Source organism: Lissotriton vulgaris, chromosome 3_1, assembly GCF_964263255.1.
Source record: "Lissotriton vulgaris chromosome 3_1, aLisVul1.2, whole genome shotgun sequence".
Taxonomy (NCBI): Eukaryota; Metazoa; Chordata; class Amphibia; order Caudata; family Salamandridae; genus Lissotriton; species Lissotriton vulgaris.
In genome coordinates this window covers 40,032,333-40,054,659 of record NC_141689.1, presented here as the reverse complement: position 1 = coordinate 40,054,659, position 22,327 = coordinate 40,032,333, and the positions used below count along the sequence as shown (strand labels likewise).

Here is a 22,327-nt window from a genome sequence, read left to right as displayed (position 1 = left end):
GTGGTGGATGTGGTGGTGGTAGAAGTGGTGGTGGTGGATGTGGTGGTGGTGGATGTGGCGGTGGATGTGGTGGTGGTGAATGATGTGGTGGTGGATGTGGTGGTGAATGTGGTGGTGGTGGTGGTGGATGTGGATGTGGTGAAGGTGGTGGTGGTGGATGTGGTGGATGTGTTGGTAGTGGATCTGGTGGTGGTGTTGGATGTGGTGGATGTGGATGTGATGGATGTGGATGTGGTGGTGGATGTGGTGGTGGTGGTGTATGTGGTGGTGGATGTGATGGTGGTGAATGATATGGTGGTGGATGTGGTGGTGGATGTGGTGGTGGTGGTGGTGGATGTGGATGTGGTGAAGGTGGTGGTGGTGGATGTGATGGATATGGATATGGTGAAGGTGGTGGTCGTGGATGTGGTGGACGTGGTGGTAGTGGATGTGGTGGTGGTGGATGTGGTGGTGGATGTGTTGGTGAATGAGGTTGTGGTGGATGTGGTGGTGGTGGATGTGGTGGTGGTGCATGAGGTGGATGTGGTGGTGGGTGTGTTGGTGGATGAGGTGGTGGTGGATGTGGTGGTGGATGTCATGGGTATGGTGGTGGTGAATGTGGTGGATGTGGTAGATGTGGTGGTGGTGGATGTGGTGGTGGTGGATGTGGTGGATGTGGATGTGGTAGATGTGGTGGTGGTGGATGTGGTGGTGGATGTGGTGATGGATGTGGTGGTGGTGGATGAGGTGGTGGATGTAGTGGTGAATATTGGTGGTGGTAGATCGGGTGGTGGTAGATGTGGTGGTGGTAGATGTGGTGGTGGATGTGAATGTGGTGGTGGTGGATGTGAATGTGGTGGTAGTGGATGTGGTGTATGTGGTGGTGGTGGATGTGGTGGTGGAAGTGGTGGATGCAGATGTATTGGTGGTGGATGTGGGGGTGTATGTGGTGGTGGTGGATGTGTTGGTGGATGAGGTGGTGGTGCATGTGGTGTTGGATGTGGTGGGTATAGTGGTGGTGGTAGATTAGGTGGTGGTGGATGTGGTGGGTTTGGTTGTGGAGGATGTGGTGGTGGTGGATGTGGTGGTGGATGTGGTGGTGGTGAATGTAGTGGTGGATGATGTGGTGGAAGTGGTGGTGGTTGTGGTGGATGTGGTGGTGGTGGATGTGGTGGATGTGGATTGGGTGGTGGTGAATGTGGTGGTGGTGGATGTGGTGGTGGATGTGGTGGATGTGGTGGTGGTGGATGAGGTAGTGGTGGCGGAAGTGGTGGATGTGGTGGTGGTTGTGGTGGATGTGGTGGTGGTGGATGTGGTGGTGGTGGTGGATGTGGTGGTGGCCACACGCCCCCTCGCCAGATATACAGCTCCATGAGCGCAGATCCGGTAAGACTCAGGGCACCCTGAAGAGATGAAGTGGAAGATGGATGCCTGAGGCGCAAAAGCACCTGAGGAATATGGCCATGGGGTACCGACATAGGACAAAAAGCGGACCATCGAAAGGAACCCCCCTCCGGGGGGCATGGGGCATCACAGAGCAGCAGCAACACCCTTGGGTGAGGGGACGCAGAACCCCTTAAGCAAAGTGAGCCCCCATACTGAAACGCCTACGAGGGTCCGCCCCTCCCTCAGGTATACATTACTCTTCTCAACGGGACTGCTATACTATTAACAGGGGCAGAACTGGGAGCTATGTGTGGGCTACTCCACTTTTAATGGTGGCCCGGGTTGCACTTGTCTGCAGGGCATTTGAATGAGGCATCACTGACTCTTATCTGCGTGTCTTATCCTGGAGGCGCTGCCAGTAATGTTTCAGTGCACTGCTGCACATTTAATGGGACAGTGCCATGAGTTCTGTTCTTCAATGGGTGTGGTGCTGGGACTTCCCGCAGGGCTGAGACGCTTCATGTGATACTTAACTGCATGTCTGATGCCTGGAGGCGCTCGCGGACACTTTGAAAAGGCGAGCCATGCTGGGCGCGCCAACGGCGAGTGACGGAGGCACCCCAGATAAGCAGCAGTGCGCGCCACGGACTGACACCCTGCACGGCCGCCTCCCGGAGGTTGAGCTGTGCTTAGAGACATTCAGTTGTCAATTTGCTGCTCTCAAACAAAACCAAAATTCCCACCGAAAAGCAGACACTGATTAATAAATATAAATACAGGCATTTGTTCTACTACTCCAAAAAGTGTCTGGGTGAAACTGGACTTTGTATGGTGACTAAATTCTAGGTGCAGTGTTACTGGTGATCTTTTGCACGAGGGCTAGATGTGACAACATGGAAGAGGGACTCGCCATTTGTCTCTAAGCCCCGTCCTTTTCAGCCTGGGGGGCGTGTTTTTGACCTAAAAACATCAAAGAATGTAAACAACAGTCAAAAACACGCACCCCAGTCTGAAAAGGACAGGGCTTAGATAGAAAGAAGAACGTCACTAGGACCTCTTCTCCAATGGCTGCCAACCGTTTAGGAGGCCAACCAATGGAGAAGAGGGGTGGGGCTTAACCTCAATAGATGTTCTCCTCTATCTCATTAAATCTCGCCAGCGAGACTACGCAAGCGCAGCAATCACAGGCTGAGACCTAAAAATGCCTTTGAATCACTAGCACAGGCACTGTAGAAAAGTCTGTGCCTTCTTTTATTTCGTAAAAAATATTAAAAAGTTTAAAGCCGCCGAAAAACACTCTATAGAGTGGCCCAAGACATGCCAGACCCCAGTAATACTGTTCTTTCACCCTCATTGCCAGAAGCCCAATGTGAAGAGCTAGCGTCTTTCTTTGTTGTGAAAGTAACAAATATTCAACTCACCATAGCCGCAGCAAAACATGGCAAGCTCCAGCTCACTTTCTAATTCCACCCCTCGCCCCTCCTCTAAGGAAGCAAATCTCCTGGCTACAAGTCATTTGTTGGCTCTGGCTTGATTACATTTCTTCCTTCCCTTAGAGTTATTGCAATTTCTGGACCTATTGCAGTCCACCAAACCAATTTACCCACTAGATCATTTCCCCCCAGCTAAGCTGAGTAATCTGAGTCCGCTCCTGAAGTCTCTCCTGGTTGAACTGCTGAACTCTTTCCTTTATGAGGGGCTCAAACCTGAAACCTGGAAGTATTCCATAGTGCTTCTCTTGTAATAAACAAAAAAAACAACTGGACCCAGCTAACTGGTACAACTTCAGACCCATCTCTCTGCTGCCCATTCTCTCCAAGATATTGGAGAAGCATCTCAACACCCAACTCGCCACATTTATGGAAGCCCAGAATGTCCTCCAATCCTCCCCTCACAGCTGGGTCTCACGGATATTAGGTCTCAAGGTCTGGAGATCCTTCTTCTTTATGTGGAATGCACTTTTTAAGTCTTTTCCACAAATGTGCATCTAGCACATACTCGCTTACTTCCGGAGTCCCGCAGAGATCCGCCTTCAGCTCCATGCTTTTTAACATTAAGTCTTTGGCGGACCTAGTTCAAAGCTGTGGCCTTGCTCGCTTTTCATATGCGGACGACACACAGATCCATTTCTCACTGTCATCCAAGCGGGATGTTAACTCCAAAGATCTTAACTCATGCCTCAGCCTTGTCTCTATGTGAATGAACTCCAACTCATTAATATTGAAGGATTACAAGACAGAGGTTATGCTATTGGGTAGGAGCACCCTTCACATTGGGGGCTCATCTCGCACCCACTCACAAGGTGAAGAACCTCTCCTTTTGGTTAGACTGCATTCTGCCCATGAAGACACAGGCAGTTACCTGGCTGCCCCATGTTTTGACATCATGTAGTGACTAAAAAGATCTTGGTGCTACTTCCTGTTCCCTCCCAAAGAACCATAATTCAAGCTATTAACCACGCTATGTAAGATTATGGCAACATCTTATGCCTAGGAGCTTGAAGACCGTGATCAGATGCCTTCAGGTGGTTCTGAGTTCTGCCACCAGGCTCCATTCTGGACTTCCTCCTGATCATTCTTCTGTATTCAGTCGCCTCCGTGACCTTCACTGGCTCACAGTGGACAAGTTTATCAATTTTAAGGCACTTTGCTACATGTACAAAACAACTTGCACTCGGTACTGCAGTATTTTCAAAATCCAGCTACTTCCTACCACCCTCTTCATGCTCTCCGCTCCAACAATCAATATCTCTTTTTTCAGTTTCCAGAGATAGGAGCTCCCTGATGGGTGGCGGCTCCTTATCATCTCTGGGTCCAAAGTTATGAAACGCTCTCCCAGAGTCCTTGAGAATCTGCAACTTCGTACTTACCTTCTGTAGGGAGCTGAAAACCTGTTTTTTTAAGTCTTCTTCCTAACCCATCCTGATTGTTCTCTTAGCGCTGAGAAACCCTATGCTAGCTATGCACTATGCAAGACTATATTATATTATTAATAATAATAATGATATGTGAGCATGCTCCAAAACTAATACGATTAGCTTTCTCTTTGTAATGCATGCAGTCACAAACATGTGCAAATCTGTTTTCTTTACATTATCACATTAGACCCAGACCTTTTGGCTTTGCCAATTACTTTTGTCGTACCTGTTGCTGTTCAGAATTGCCAACAGGAATTGGCAAAGCCAAAAGACCAGCTAACAAAGGCGAGCCATATTGGTTTTGCCAATGCTTGTTTATCTTGACAGCTTTCGGGTTCTATAGCACAATGTTAGCTGAGTAATCTTGTTGGTTTTTTTAATCAATTTAGGCAACCACAGAAAGTCTTCTGTAATATCTTGACTTTGATGGTGAGGCCCTTGTGACGTGTCTGTTCAAGGCTACCTCTACGACTGAAGGACCCGGAACGGGGAAGTGGCGATGACCAGTGGCAGTTACATGCTGGTTCTCGATGCGATGTTATGTTGATGGATGAATAAATTCTTTACATATATCTAACTTGTGGGGCAAGTACATTTTACAGACGATGAGCAGTGAGGCCATGCATGAGGACCAGACCTGCCACACTGGTCGAAGCAGACATCGATGTCAAAGACTGGTCATCTGAGGAGCCTCTGACAGCCCTGCTTATATGCTGGCCTTCCAAGAAGGTTTCTATGGAGATGGGATGGAAGTTCTCTCAAAAGGTCACTCTAGCAGGGCCAAGGAGGCAGGTTTAAAATATGGAACGTTTTTACAGTGGGGGACTGAGTCAGTGTGCTCACCCCTTTAGCATGCTGCCAAGCGGCAAGGTCGCCTACCTCATGTACTGTGTGTGCTAAAGATTGTGAGTAAAAGGGATCAGGAAAAGGTGTGGTCAGCAATGATCTCACCTTCAACAAAGCAACAGAGTTTGCCAAAAGGTTTGAATATGTTACGGGAACCCTAGAGATGCTGCTAACAAACAAACAGTGAGAGCGAACAACATTCAGAGGGTTGGTACGCAACTCCAACCTGTAACATCTAAAGCACTTCAATGTCATTTCCCGAGTGCGATCTGTATTTGGCTTTGACTTCAAGACAATCTTACAGAAGAACATAAACAGTCCAAAAGTTTTCATAAGGATGCTCTGAACTACAAGGAAACCTCTACTCGATATCTTCAAAACGTCCACCACCATTTTCAAATAATGTGACACTTCAGTGGATTCATAGTTTGGATCCAGCACTGGTGTGCAGGCAAATTTGCCAGGAGGCACCGACATTCAGTGAGCACTGCAAGCCTTTCCTTCCCCGGAATCCACTTAATGATAGCAATTCCAGGTGTTGTCCGCCCACACCTGCCTAGCGCTTGAAGGAGCCAGCCATGGCCAGATTGTGACTTGTATTTGTTATGGAAGGAAGAATGACAGAACTAGGTTTCTGTCACCTGACTCCAGAATACGTGACAATGCATACAGGCGGGTTATTGGGTTTGCTCCTGCTGGAATATGACTGTGAGGGAGAAGGAATGCTCTGGAAGGTTCTTCTGACATCAAATCAGATGGATTGCGGTTTTGCAGGCAAGCAACCCTTGAAAATGACAAGATTGGGGACGATATTTGCACAGAAGAAAAGGACATTCCACCAATGGGGATGTATTATGCATAGTTCCTCGGAGGCGCAATGTTCTGATCTTATAACAGACTCCACTTCATGGACCATCCTGGATAACCTAGAACTTTGAACATGGGACACAGAACAACATTAAAAACCAACACAGAACAAAGACATTCAAGAAACTCACATGTGTGGGAGAACAATCCACCTGGAGCAAAGGTGATTAGTAAGATATCAATTCTGTAATCAACTAAAGCAAGAGTTATCAACTGTGACTAACTTAGACAGGAGAACCAAGCCCATATGCTGTGGTTATACACACAATCAAATCAGAAGTCTGACACTCGAATCAACTGTTCGACTAGACAATCTTATGAGTCCCTCCCACCACCACACTGGTAAAGTACAAAAATAATGAACACAGTGCAATGTCGGACAAGAATGGAAGCAGATGCATTACACAACAGAGATGACATGCGACTGGTAATGGTTCAGTTTCATAAGAACAAAAATGGAGGAGTATTACCCGATGAGGGTAAATGAAGGCTTTTGTCCAAACTAAGGAAATACTGTTCCTTTGTTAGTAAACCCCTCACTCACCACCTGGTGGTGACTTGCTTCATCATCAGGGCCCACCCAAGTGGCCTAGCGTCACTTGGGTGTGCTTCAACACCTGAGTTACAGTGGAGCAGGTCGTGAAGTGTGGGGTGCGAACAAAAAAGTGTGAGTGTTAAAATTGTCCTGGTTAATGCTTTTATACAATTTTTAATAAAAAAGTAACTGGACAAAATTAAAAATAAGGGTGAGATAGTACTAGGGAAGTTACGGCCTACATATCTCCGTTTATGTGTTGGTCTAGTTCAGTTTCCCCATTTGCAATGAACTTCACAACGACAACGCTAAAATGTTATGTTATGTGCATTTTTGGTGTGCGGCTAATTCCCCGTGAGGGTATCCAGGCGCTGAGGCAGGGCAGGCCCGATGGGAAAGGAGATCATGTCTGTTTTATCTGGAAGAGCCATGTCTTGAGGTTTCTTCAGAAGTCCATGTGGGAAGGGGAGGTTCTGAGGTGTTTTAGGAGGTCTTCCCATCATCCTCACACTGGTTTGACCTCTAGGTTCTGTTTTATTCCATATAGGTACCCTATATAGGCTCAGGTAACATCATAACCTTTCACCTATATCCTTCCCTCCATTACATTACCAACACCTGTATGGAGTACTGAGAGCCATTAACAACATGCCAAGAAGTTCTCTAAGGGGTGTCACTCCTTACGAGGTCCTATTTGGGACAAGAATGTGGGTACCTGATCTTGATTATGAAGGCGCAGTAGCGGATGAAACAAAATTTGACATCCATGATCGTTTGGCTATTTTACAGGATCTAAATGAATCCAGGACACAACAAAGTAAAGTCCACCTGAAGCAGACCGCCACTGGGGAAGTCAAATCAGGCACGGCAAGACCTGTCTGGCTTCCAAAAATCGGTGATCTAATCAGAGAGAAAATAACGGACAAGAAAGAATTTGGGCCATCATACTGAAAGCCTGTACTAGTCCTAGCAGTCGAAGGAACAAGAACTGTACTTCTACTGCCTCTTGCCAGAAAAAAGGAGAAAAGATTTGTCTCAATTGCCCTAATCAAACCACACTATGTAGCCGCTTCTAAGCAGTAGCCCAAGGGGACTCCAAAGTAGCAGATTCCCTCCTCTTGTTACAATCCGAGAAGTTCAAATTGAAAAACTCAACACATTCGAAGAGCCTCCTGTATGAAATGAAGGAATGTGCCACAATGCTATGGAACTTGTTCCTCTTGAACCTGAAGTTCAACTTCAAAATCAAACTCAAGACAACAGACAAATCGCGATTAGACCAAATACAGATGTCTACGTCAATATGCCTCGACAAGAGCAAAGTATGATTTCAACAAATTCTGACGCAATTCCGACAATTGATCGAACTGCTTCCGGCTACTTCATAAACTTTGCGACATTTTCTTTGGATCCAATGGAACCGGAAACGACACCAGCCCATCAATCATGCAAGCAGCGAGTTAAAGACTTTCTGAACTTTCTCAAAAAGACTTACCTTGTATCACCTTGGGTAGAACTATGGGTAATTACTGGGGTGCTTTTCTTTATTTTCTGGTTAGGGTTAGTAATAGTTTTTAACATGCTTATAAATGGACATTACATTCAGCAAAGCTTTGCAGCCCAAAAGGTGAACTTAATTTTAAAACCACACCAATCATCTCATCGAGAAAAAAGAGACTTGTCATCAGTGAACATTACAGCAGTTCCTATACCTTGATGGTATAGTTTGGGACAATGTTGATTTCGATGTATTTGGCCAAACTGAACTTTTAAAGATTTCACATTTATTTAAAATATCATTAAGTGATATCATTACCTCAAGTACATTTTCCGATGATTGGGATCTTGAAACTGTAAATAATATGTTGTCTAATTTGCAAAAATCTGCTGCGTTTTCTAATAGGAAACATTGGAAGGCACGTCAGATTATGATACCATGTATTGTTTTCAACATTATGGTCATCACTTTCTACATAAATCTGCAAATCTTAGAAATGTGTTCACATACCACCAGTGGAAACATTGCCCAACATCGCCAAAGTGCAGTTCAAACACATTTGCACAAAAGTTTCCATATTTTTCAGGGTTTAAAATGTCTGACCCTGACTCGTATTATTTTAAGGTTGCACCAACATTAGCATCGAAAAATATGCTAACAAACACCAAGCAAATTTACTCTGCATCCTGTATTGGCCAGTTGTCCGAACAAGGTTTCAACTTATGGAAAGACACAATAGACTTAAAATCAGTCTGGTGTACTAGAGAAGGGCAAATGCAGGGGATTGAAGTTTTATTAAGAGCATGCCTAATCCCTCAACAAATCATGTTTTTGAACGAGATAGTGCAACAGACATCTTGCCTTGGAGTAGCCAAGAACAAAGACTTGAACACACCTCAGCTGACAACTCCATCGTACACCGAGGGTAACAAAACATTACAGAAAGGGATTACAATAGGTAAATTCGTACAATACAATAGATCATTCCCCGATTGGAAGAAATGGTTGATTTGACCAACAGACGCCAATAGTTGTCAGTCAAGATTCATGGGTAAAACCGAAGGGTTTAGTATCAATAGGTCAGATCCACGTTATGTACAAAGACAACATCCGGGGGTAGTAACATCATACAGTGTTAGGAAGTTGTGCTTTGATTGCCTAGAAACCTCAACTCTCACACAGGTGAAACAACACTTATCCTTACTCTCATAAGATGTAGGGGCTTATTACCAAGGTGGGCGATATGTGATTATCGCCGCTTTAGCTGCCGTTTTCGGCCGCTAAGCGGCGATAGTTCTATCGCCCTATTAGTAAGCTGTCTCTAACAGCAGTTAGCGACAGTTTTTAGGCGATAGCGAGCGGTTTGGGGTCCGCTTTGCATGTCAGCGATATTTATTGCTAATGACATGCAAAGTGGGTGTATCCAACCTGTTAGCGACTGAAAGCAGTCGCTAACGTTGCTATCGCCTATTAGCAAGACAGGCGTAGCGATGGAAATATTTGCGCTAAGCGCGAATATCTCCAAAAACTAACGCCTGCTCAGACCAATTCTTAGTCATTATATCCAATGGGAGTTGGATATTATGGCTAAGTCCTCATTAGCGATAATGTGTGAATATAGCTGGATTACCAGCGATATTGACGCGTTTCACTGCTAACGCCAGATATTTAATCGCTTTAGAGATAATCTTTGCTAATAGAACGTGATCTCTGCGATAATATCCGGTGATGCTTGGCGTTAAAAAAATACTTGCTAAGCCCATTTAGCAATAAATATCGCTAGTTGTTGGTAATATGCCCCGTAGATCTTAGGGATTTTTTACTAGGTCCCAGGAAACCACGTCAGGAACTTTTCATACATGCTGGCATTTATGCTGCCTTCAATGAAATGTGGAAAATTTCACAACAAGAGGCCGCAGTAAGATCACAGGAAATAGACCATATAAATCTAGAAAAATCTCTAGCAGTGGTAGTCAATGGGTTAACTACATTGACCTCCAGGATATATTCCTTAGTCAACATTGTAACTTCTGCGATAGACAACACGAGCAATCTCAATTAGGTTCTATCATGTTGTTAAGCTAGACACGGCAATCTTTGCGTGCAGGCTATGTGCCCTGGCGTTTTATCAACAGCACCTCTCTGTTTTCTGAATACAATTTAACAGATAAACAGATAGAAATCGCACAAAGGGGCGCAAAATATACAATGCTGCATATTGAAAAACTGGATTGGTTACCATTTACAGTGGCAGAATCACCGTCCACGGAAAGGCTAATCCATGGCCAAATAACTCTACCGGTCACAATTTTTCAGTTTCAGTATTGCTTTGAACAAAAGCAGGCAGGCAGGCAGATATGAAAAAATGAATGCAAAAATAACGGTATGGGTGGATAAGCAAGCACAGAGAATAAAACCCCAATTTTTTTTTGTCCATATCAAAGATAGGCCTTGCGCTCAACCCCGTGGGATCTACCATTGGAACCCCCTCATAGAAAACTTTCAAAATATCAAAAAGTGGGAGCGCCGTAGTCAATCAAGTATTCTCACAGGTTCAACAACGTTGATTCCAAATCTTCTTTTATTGAAGTTTTGTTCATGTAATGAAGGCGACAATTATTTCATCAATGTCCCATTCTTCTTATCAAATCCAACCGTAATATAAACCAACAGGTTCAATTAAACAGCCGACACGTTTCGTCCAGGAATGGACAACATCAGTGCTCCAAACTTGTTTGCTATTTCCTCGTGATTTCTACACCGGTTTATCTCAATATCATCACCGATTTATCTGATTTATTATATATAATGAAAATGCCTTAGTTCTGGTGTCTTATCACTCATTCAGGCTTGGACTTATGTAATAATTCTTCATTTGCCTTCTCTCCCATCTCTAAATGTCTCAGATAAATGCACATTCCATTCTTTTCCTTGCCAAGTCAAGCAGTGGGCTCAAACAGTTCTCTCGCTTCCTCCAGTGTAACTGACGATTACAGTCGAGACCGGCGACATTTGGCGTTTCCAGTACATTGGTACCGGAATGTGCAGAATGGAATGTGCATTTATCTGAGACATTTAGAGATGGGAGGAAAGGCAAAAAAAAGAATTATTACATGAGTCCAGGCCTGAATGAATGAGTGATGAGTGCGGCGGCTAGGATGCTTGTCGGCCTCCCGAAATTTGTCTCAGCTCGCCAAACTATCCGGAATCTCCACTGGCTACCGATTGAGCAAAGAGTTAAGTTCAAAGCCCTCTGCTTAACTTTTAAAATCCTTAAATTAGCCTCCCCTCCTATTCTTTCACAGACTATTCTGCACTATGTCCCTGCTAGAGCTCTTCGCTCTGCTGGATTGAACCTCGCCACGGTGCCCCGTTTTAAACGAGCCAGAATGGGTGGACGCTCGTTCTCAGTGCTGGCGGCTGCCCTCTGGAACTCTCTACCAGCTCCACTCCGTTCAATACCAGACCTGTTTCTTTTTAGGAAGGCCTTGAAGACCTTCCTCTTTTCCACAGTTTAGTCTGTCTTCTTGCCTTCGCCTTCTCATATGTGTTGTGTTATTCAGTTCTCCAAGCGCCGGGACGCCTCTTAGCTGCGGCATCCGTGCGCTATACAAAAAATAAATAACATAACATAACATAACATAACATAACATAACATAACATAAGACACCAGAACCAAGGTATTTTCATTATATATAATAAATCAGATAAATCGGTGATGATACTGAGATAAACCGGTCGAGAAATCACGAGGAAATAGCAAACAAGTTTGGAGCCCTGATGTTGTCCATTCCTGGACGAAACACGTCGGCTGTTTAATTGAACCTGTTGGTTTATATTATGGTTGGATTGGATAAGGAGAATGGGACATTGATGAAATAATTGGTGCCTTCATTACATGATCAAAACTTCAATAAAAGAAGATTTGGAATCCACGTTATTGAACCTGTAAGAGTACTTGAATGACTATGGTGTTCCCACTTTTTGATATTTAGAAAGATATGAAAAAATGGGTAAGGAATACATTAAGGAATCATGGGAATTACCATACAGATTTCAAAGCTGGAGTGGGGATCGAGAAGTGTTTCTTAGCGGTACAAACTACGAGAGCACATTAAGTGGATCACTCATATGTCAGGATATATTTCTACACTGGGTTTTTAATTATTCTGTAGCAATCTTGTACTGTCATCTGAAGGGTGCCCCAGCTGCAGTGATTATTTCAGCGTTCAGGTTACTTTCAAATGGCAGTTAGTTGATGCTAAACGATCAAGGCTGCTGCGGAATGCTTCCGAGTATCGCATATCTGATAACTGTGAGCTCCAGGGTTACTTGTTGAATGCAAATATTGTTTCCGCAGACCCATACAATCAGGGAGGCACCTTTACGGCCTTTACTGAATATTTCTTTAATACGGTTTGATACTCTAAGTAGAATGTAAGCCATGCTTCTACAGAAGTCTGTGCCCTTAACCTCCGCTCGAGAGGCTTTGATCTCCAGATTGCAAGGTGTTCAGCAGAGATACAGATGCTTATTCATAGTTACTGCCCTCACCATTTCGCAGAAATGGTAAATCATATCTTTAATATGTCTGATACGAGTGGCATCAGTCACCTATTTAAGACCAGATGTTCTGGATTTATAAGCACCTTTCAGACGGTACTTGAAGATATACCAAACTTCATTCACTCTACTCTGTATTCAGAAGCATCTTTCGAGGGCTTCTGCTGATCCTGTTTCTAATAGCAGGTATCCTGATTGTCTTCTATCTGCTATGATGTCCCAGTCACCAAGGAGATGTAAACAGCACTCCTGGAGCGGAAATACCGTGATTGCATGGTACACCATCTAGGCACGCCTCGCCTAAGAGAACTAAGTGCATCTTGGTACTTGTCGTTTCGACCAGTCTGGATGGACTGCAACTTTCCTGCCCTCGGATGCCTGTTTTGTGGAGAAGAGTTTGTGTTAGGCCTCTGTTTGACACACCCATCATGTGTGCAACCGGACATGAATGCTTTACTGGACCCAATACCAGCCCATGTTCTGCATTGTCCACATAAACATTTGACTCATTTGGCTCATTGTGTGCCGGGGAAAAAATCGCCTTTTTTTTAAGCGAGCTCAAATTTGAAACTCAAAACAATATTGATTTTCCTTTTACTTATTGGGCGTACATGGCTTTCGAATGCTTATTGTGCTTTGGACTATAAATACGAGCATTTCAAAGCTAGGGCTTGCATTATTTTTAAAAAAGTTTTTGGGAAGTTTTTTGGAAGTTTTTAAACATTTTAAGTTAATTTAATGTTTTAAAAACTTTCTTTGAGTATGCGTACCACAATTTAGTTAGATTAGTTATATGTTACTTAGCTACTTATGTTGTCCAGTCGGAAGAGGAGTGGGTGTTATATTCCATATAGGTACTCTATATAGGCGCTGGTAGCATTATAACCTTTCACCTATATCCTTCCCTACATTAAATACATAACAGTTCTTGAGGATTGACCTTTTACCCAAATATGACACTGCAGTCAGAACGCAGGTGGTTTTCCCTAGTTCGATTCTCATACATTATGCATGAGGCTTCTTGGTAGCACAGCAGGACTAACAGCAGGTTTATCATCTCCTGTATAATATCTATGTATAAAGTTCAGGCTCGACATCATCCTTTAGGCTGACACAGTAACACAGCAAGGTAGGACCCCTTGGGAGACCTGTGGGTATATATACATCATGTCTTGCTTTAGAAAGACAGAGGAGACTGTGACTTCCCGGCTGACACATGGACCAGAGATGCTGAGGTTCCTGCATGCAGACGCTCCAGCTAGCAGTGGTCTAACATTCCTTGCGGGGTGTCGAATTCGAGACCAGGATGGGGTCCCACGTTCTCTAACTCTCAGGCAATGGGGTGGACTAGATCCTAGAGGGATTCTTAGCATAACACCTACATAGATGCTAGGTACATTTTAGGTACATCTAGTTGGGAGGCATGGTAGGAGTACACACTTTGTATCATGTGTTTTATATACTTGTATGTATTCATGATTATTGCAAGATGGTAGAGCTATACCATCTCTTTACTTTTGTAGTATTGCTAATCATATATCTCTGCTACCGTCTAATGGATTGTTGCAGCTCATCTATTCTACGCTGTTCAAATAATACTTAATGAATTGCCCAGGCTGTTTATTCTGTGTATCTCTGAGACAAAACTAGGTGAGCACGAGTAACTGAGCGAAAAGTAGTACATTGTTTCCACGATCCGGGGGATCAGGGTTGTCATGTTCTGAGGTTGCCAGAAACTATTCTCTCCCCGATAAGAGAAGATTATAGTCGCACTGTGAGCTATCTGATATAGAGAGACTAACATACCTGGTGGAGGTGCACAGAATCAGTCTGCCACCAATCCCACAGTTTACGTTATTCGAAACGTGCAGATCCTGTATAGGGTATATTGAAACTACATGACAGTACCCCCACCAGCACCCCCTTTTGTAACACAACCTCAGAAAAAAAAATTCAACACAATTCTTCACACAAATCTGCATGGTCTGTCCCCCGACTACCGAGTAGAAGACCCTTGATGGGCAAACACACCACTGTAGACTCATATATCTGCGTAGAAGAGCACTAAGTTCTGGGTCGCAAGACACTGCATGAAAACTACAGAACATGACATAACAAAATATAATTGATGTAGCTTAGCGGCTGAATCTAGAAGTAGAACTCATTTTTGGAATTATTAAGGCTAATCCAGCTCTCATTCTGTGAATGTTGTGTAATGTCAAATGTAGATCTTATGACCTGTGAGTCTTGCTCTATCTGAAGGCTGAAGAAGGACCTGAGTTTCTCTAAAGTTGTACCTCTGTGTTATCACATTCGTTGTGGAGTTAGACTCCGAGGCTCAGAGGAAGATGGTGAAGTGGTTGCATGTTTATATGACAAGGCACAAGGAATCAACATGATCTCAGAGAGATACTAAAACTGATGAAGAATTCACAAGGAATAACTTGGTCCTGACAAAATCAGATGCACTTCCATGAATGCATAAACTAAGCCAATTAACGCAATGTACAACACCGTTAACACTCCACCCATTCTAGACAGTCATACAGTGTGATTGAGGGTTTCAAACGAAGCTGACAAGTTCATCTGCATCATCAGAACCCTTCCATCTCACTTTTATAACACTTCTTCCATCCATACCCGACATCTTACTTCCTGCTTCCTTCTCCTCTCCATTCTTCAGCCATTTCTACCATACCCCCCCCCCGCGTCCTCCTCTCTCCCAGACACCCTGCTCTCTGTTCTTGCCTTCCAACTGCCTAATGCACTGCATCATTTATTTTATTTACATTTTTCAATTTTAAATAACTGGACATGGCCCAAAGGCATTAGAGCACTTTACAACAAGCAGGATACATGGGTTGCCGTTATAGTAATTAAACTCTGATGTTTACACCAGTAGATGTGTGCAGCAGTTACCACAAGAGACAGTTACAGTGGTTTGGTAGATGACACACTCAGTTAAAGCGTCGATTTAGATGGTGAGGTCATAAAACGAATTCAGATCTCAGTGGAGAGAGGACTCCTCTTGTTATCATAGGCTGCTTTAGTTATATTAAACTATTTACACTTTATTGCTCATACTTATGACTTCCAAATTCCTTCAAACCCGCCCACTAAGATTTGTAAACATCTTTTTTGTGTCCAATTGCTAAAAACTGTTTTCTAACACTGTTGTAAAGCAATCTGGAATTAATTCCGACAACATTTACAAAACACAATGTTGAAAAAAAATAACTGCTAATGTCTAAAGTTGATAAAACCCAATAAAAAGTGTTGTATTATGAAATAAACCCATAGCTAAATATTTGTAGACCCGATGTAGGATATGTTTGCATCAGAGTTTGTCTCTGAGTTAATGTCCTTCTTTCATACCACTCCCCCTCTTAGCTCTCAAAGGACGCTCTCTTGGGACCACAAGCAGACCCCTCCAGCTGAACCTGGCTCCAGCAGACAGCTTCTGGACCACCCGGAGGGATGGAGCTGTGAGATTGCGTATGGACGAGACAGGGCCAGCTTCGGAGCCCCCGGTCACCACACTCCAGGTGTTTGAGGAATCGGTCCAGCGGTTCGGCGACCGTCCTGCAATGGCAGTGAAGAGAGATGGCCACTGGGAGACCACCACATACCAGCAGTACTACCAGCAGTGCCGGGCAGCGGCCAAGAGCTTCCTGAAGGTCAGCCAAGGTCACGCTGTCTCTTTCCTGCATGTCTTATGTAAATCTACGTGTTGTTGAGCGATTGTGAGATGGGCGAGTATGGCTACCAAAGCATTAAAGGAAGAAATAGGGTATCAAATGATGAGTCCTCCAGCTGTTGAATATACAGCCCTACATCATAACCAGGGCCCCTGGAATTATGTGATTGTGTGGCAGCAGCAATATTTGCATTATTTTATATATCTGCTGCATTTGCCACATAATCCATCATCTGCTGCATAATCTCAAACGGCTCAAACGTTACTAAAAAGGCAGTGACACGTGTTGCTGTGTAGTGGCAGTCCCTTTGCAAAACTGTACTGGTTGCCTTTCTATTGTTCATTACTATATTTAGGTGTTAAACCGGTACTAATGAGGTGCGACCAATTACCAGACAGTATTAACAAGTATAACAAGCATTTCCAATGCAATAGGACTCGCATTTACGCGAGACCTATTGCATTGAAGACAGACGACCGGGTGGGGGATTAAGGGGGCACAAACAACGAGAGTGCTGGGGGGGCGAGAAGGCATGGCAGAAAATAGTACTCAAAGTAAAGGGGCCAGTAGCCAAGTAAGGATACAAATGACAACATAGTCCTCATAGAGGGGGAATAGCAGACCTATAAACCAATGGAAGGCAGCATTTAGTAAAGGATAAAGACACAAGCCAATGAAAAAGCTGGCCAGAGGAGTGGGCGTGGCTTCTCTCCTGTACTCAACTACCCCAGATCAACCCCAGAGCAGTGCTTGCACGCTGGCTCAGGGCTTGACCTAAAAATGTCAAAATAATGAAGTAATACAATCACAAAATGTGCCGCATTACGCGGCATAATTTTGCTTTTCTTGACACATACATTACTCAACCCTGACGCATAATTTGTCCCTTCCTACCATATAATTGCAGTGGCCCTGATTATGGCCCAGATTGTAACTCTAGTAATTCTAGTAGAGCACGCTTGCACATATAATAGGTATACATCACTCCCTCCCCTACTACCTGGTCCTTCGCAGATTTGACTGAACACACTTTCCACTATCGGGTGTCACTTATTAATATAATCCTGTCACTTTATACAGAGGAGTCACTGTCCCTGGTTGCAAGTAACAATAGTTCACTTTACTCGCTCCTTTTATCAAATTGAATGATGAGAGAGGCGTATACCTGCCTACCTTAGGACCTGTGATCTTCAAACTACATCGGTAGTCGGCTCCTTGTTCCACCAAAGTGTAGTTTAATTAAGAGTAGCGATTCCTTGTGACCAGTCCTGGTGAGGAAACAAGGGCCAGACAAGAACATTTCTTTTGAGCAACAGATTAATTGCTGGAGAGAAGTCACGCCTTCTGCCAGCCTGCATTTAACACCACCAGGCAATCCTTGACCTGGAACCCTCAAGGGAAAAGGAAAGGAGGAAGGTCGAGAAACACCTGGTGCTGAGGTCTTGATGCTGACTGCTAAGGGATGGGTTACACCTGAGTCAAACTGAAAGAAAAGCCCAGGACAGTCCTGGTTGATGGACTACACCAAAGGTTGGATTGGAATAAAAAATAGGCCCGGGCACACTAAAAGGAAAGTGGCCCACATTTGGCAATTGCTGTTCCGCAAAACACTGCTGCGGGGATGTTTTATGAAAAGAAGGGAGGTCTCTGACAGAGGCATGCTTTCTTAACTTCACTTAGATTTTTTTTAAAGGCATGGATTAGTTCACACTGGTGAACTACATCTGAATACAAGTGAGACCACTTCAGCTCAGGTCCCCTACCCTTGCTCAATCTGCAGACACTAATAGGCCGGCCAGTGAGAGTAAGGGAGTGACACCTCTGCCCGTTGGTAAAACGGAGGTAATGGACGCCCATCTACCTCCAGAAAGGTTACTTAAGACCCCACTGGGCCGCTGGTGGCATCCGAGAAGCAGCAGGCTGCCATACAAGCAGACCACAAATGGAACTCGGATACCCACCAAAATGCACGCATTACCAATCCAACCCTGACTATACCCCTGGAGGGGTAGTAGACATAAAACTAAGTAACTGATTTATTCCATACCAGTCCATCTCTCACTAAATTTGAAGGAACTTCAGATTTGGTTTTCTTCTGACAGCACAAATGTATATTCCTTTCTCGTTGCAGGGAAATAACACTCAAGGCATTTTTGTTCCTGTTCAAAAGGGAGCTGGATCTGAAGAAGTTACCCCCAGCTGAACTAACTAACGGCATTATCGCTGCATTTTATTTTCGGATACTGACATTTTTCTCAAGGGCCTGATAGATTACTTGGTCACAACGGTGACCGATATCTCATCCACTGAAATATAAATCCCATTTTATCCTATGGGATTTATACTTTGAAGGGCAGGATACCCATCATCATTGTGAAGGAGTAACCTGTCTGCCGAGATCTAAATCCGGCCCTAAGATTTCAATTGTTGTCTGATCAGAAGCCTTCTCTGTGGCATCACAAAGAGCTAGGCGGGTAATGAATAAGAAAATAACAAGAGTTAGTTACCTATTTAAGATACGGATTCTGCACACGCCTGCGGCACATGATCGGCTAACCACCAGATGACCAGCTGCAGATGTCTGCCAGGGTGAGGGTGTGTGGCCTCCACGTGTGCCTCCAGGAGGATCTGGAGAAGTCAGTACACTTGTCGAGCGACTCCTCTTCTTTACCCCTCCTCTACTCTGAGTAACTGAGGAAAGTTTAGAAGTCCCTGCTCCTGGAGCAGACTCCGCCCCCTCAGAACCTCAGGCTACCCTGTTGGCTGGATGAGAGATTGGTGAGTATTTGTGGTCCTGTGATATCCTGCAGGGCTGGTATTCACCTGGTATAAGTGGCCGCTGGTTGCACTCTGGGTAACAACGATTAGTTGGACAATATAATGAGTACCATGGTCTGGAGGTGAAGCAGACTCCATAGCCTGCTGCCTGGTGGACTTTGTGTCCAGGTGCTCTTCAGTCGCATAGTAACTCTTCAAAGTGTGTAGGGTTGTGCCCATTCCTGTGGTGCTGTTACAATCCATTAATCTCATTCTGTCCATGGAGAGAAAATGCAAACACTGACCTTTGTTGTCCCAGGGTCTCCCTGACTGCCACTAAACAGAAATGGGAAAGAAAACAAGCATTTGCAATGCAAAAGGTCTGGCATTATTGAAAGTTTGAGCTATTGGCGTTGCATTATTATCAGCAACGCCAAAAGTTCAAGGTTTTATTAATGCGAGACCTGTTGCATTGCAAATGCTTGTCTGAATGTGAGTGAAAGGTTCCCAACCTGCATCTGCAGGTCTCTATATGCAGCTGCACTGAATACCATGAACACAGGGTGATTACAGCCCCCAGGACGGGCTCAGCTGTCAGTAGCCCTAAGCACAATGAAATGCAAATGGATGCAAAAACCGAGCCATGGACAAATAAAACAATAGGAGCACTTGAACCAGATCACGCAAAGCAACAGAAGATGCAAACAACATGAACTGAGGCTGAGCCGATGTGATTTGGCGAACAGTGAACAAATTCAACCAATGAGCACTTACAGGAATGTGGTTATCCATTGACAAATGCAGGAAACAGAAGGGCAAAATATAATTAACACTGTAATTTACATTTAAGATATTTTAATCAGTTCACCTGTCGAAATATATCATTTTGCCAATGTTATCTAAATGTCTTCTCAGGGCCGTGGAACCCTTTGGTCTTTTTTGAGCTCGATGGGCTTCCATACTGGTCTTTCTCACTCTGCACCGTATGCAGACTGGTATGAGGCAGCACTTGCCAGGGCTGCTCGTGTTTTCTAGTCCAGCCTTGAGGTAATAGATGTGTTTTTTCTACTGCTTGGTTCATGGTGTACCCTTAAAGAACTTTAAGCAAATGAATATTGCTGCATTTGTCTTTGTATTGTTCATAAAGATGTTATTACATTTATAACATTTATAAAGGCTAAGAATATGAACGACGTGGCAGTATCTCATTCTATGTTCAAAATATTTTATTGAGATTTTTTTGTAGATAAGACAAACACAAAAATATACAGTGTTGATATATATATAATACGATAATATTAGCACTTAAATATTATCATAACAATATAAATATACCAAAAGATTACCATTGTCATGAAAAAATTGTAAAATTATAAACATTGGAGAAAGAAACAAATGAGGCTACTACTCAAAACAATGGTTATGCAGAACTGTTAATATAAGCAAATAGGGTTATTAAACACTTTATAAATAAGTGTTGATATAATCCTCAAGTGATTCCCATAGCTGTTGAAATGATTATGTATTTTCGAATGTTCCCTTATAAGATAAGTGAGCACCAGATCTAATTAAAATAAAATATGACCACCATGCTTGCATTGATATTGCTTCAGATGATTTCCAATTGGAAGTATTAGATTTAATAGTAATAGAAATAAGGAGATAACAAGTTTAAATTGGGTCTCTAATGAGGTGGATGATAGGATGCAAGATTTATCAATAAGTATACTATAGGTGAGAGTTTCAGAAATAGGAAGAACTTTAGGGATAATATCCCAAATATTTTTCCAACAGTGAGCTATTACATTACAATCAAAAGCATATGTTTCAAAGTACCATCATAGCATTTGCAGTTCAGAGAAAGACGAAAATCTATAAGTTTAGCCTTAAATAATTTATAGGGAGTCCATAGACAATTGAACAAAATAAAGGCGTTGGTTTGGGATAATGATACAGGAAACCATCCTGAAATATTGATGACCCTAATTTGAAAAGAAAGATTCAAGGAAAGTTCTGAGTTCCAGAAAGTGGATAAAAAAGTAGGGTTAGTAGTTTCTGTACAATGAAGCTGTTTTTAAAATTTGGAGACAGTATGTTGGGAGGCAGAAAAAGCTTTATTACAACTTATCAAATCTGGAATCTTAATTTGGGGTAGCACATTTGGAAAGGCGTTAAGCAGTGTGTTGCAAAGAAATTCATATTTAATGGCTTCGGTATTGGGTAACATGAATCTGGCCTGAAGTTCAGAGAAAGATAATAAAGCATCATTTTCATAAATATCACAGAGAAAGAAAATGCCAGCCAAAATCCATAGTTTGCAGGATGCAATTGTACGGTTACATTTTAAATACATGATTATGCCAAAGGGAAATCATAGTAGAGTCTGAAATACCTGTTGAAAAGGAAGCATATATCAGCAATAATCAATTTAGTGGAAGCAATAAAAGCAGAGGATCTAAAAAATGTATTTGAATTAAACATGGTCAAAAGTGATGGGAGAGGAAATGGTGACACTAAATTGTGTTTAATCAGTAACTATTTAGGGGAATAATTAGTATCCAAGCTTGTAAACCTTGTTTTAAAATAAATGATTTATGATATTTTAAAAAATCAGGTAAACCAAATCCTCTTTTCAGTTTGAACAGTATAGTTTAGTATAAGTAATACGAGGGGGTTTGTGATTCCATATAATTTTGGAAGTAAAGTTATCAATTGGTTTGTAGATTAGAGAGAGGTAATTGTACAGGCATCATAGACAAGGTATAACAAATAATTGGGGCTAATACCATTTTAAAGGTTTCAAGTTTCCCCTACCATGATAAGTGGAGTGTGGATCATTGGCAATTTTTTTCTGCAATTTTGTTAAGTAGATAGTCACAGTTTAGAGTAATGGAGTATTTAAAGGAGAGTGTAAAGAATATACCTAGATATTTGGTTTTCTCTTTCTGACATATAATAAGAAACGTAAATTGTTTCTGGGTTGGGAAATGTAACCTCCAAATATCAACCAATTTAGTGTTTTTAAATAACATTCTGAAGGAATCAAACGCTATGGGAGGGGTATATTTGGTCAAGGAAAGTCTATTTAAAAGAGGTATAGCAAAAAGGTTTTTAGTGTCAGCAAAGAAATGGGCGCACAGCCAATGATAGATGCACATGAAAAAACAAATAAATTAGGTGGTGCAACTGGGTGAGTGGAAAAACCTAATAACCACTCATAGGTTAAACCAGCTAGCTGGTTCAACACAAGGATTCATAGAACAACACACCCTATGCACACA

The 22,327-nt window shown here is 43.0% G+C and overlaps 1 protein-coding gene across 1 annotated transcript in view; it reads left to right on the top strand.

Annotated features, from left to right (window-relative positions):
- The window catches only part of LOC147725889 (long-chain-fatty-acid--CoA ligase ACSBG2-like), a 380,881-nt gene that overhangs the window by 72,855 nt on the left and 285,699 nt on the right, over positions 1–22,327 (top strand). Inside the window, exon 3 of the mRNA XM_086960034.1 lies at positions 15,982–16,268. Within this exon, the coding sequence (XP_086816160.1) occupies positions 15,982–16,268 (287 nt within the window). The remainder of the gene's footprint in view (positions 1–15,981; positions 16,269–22,327) is intronic.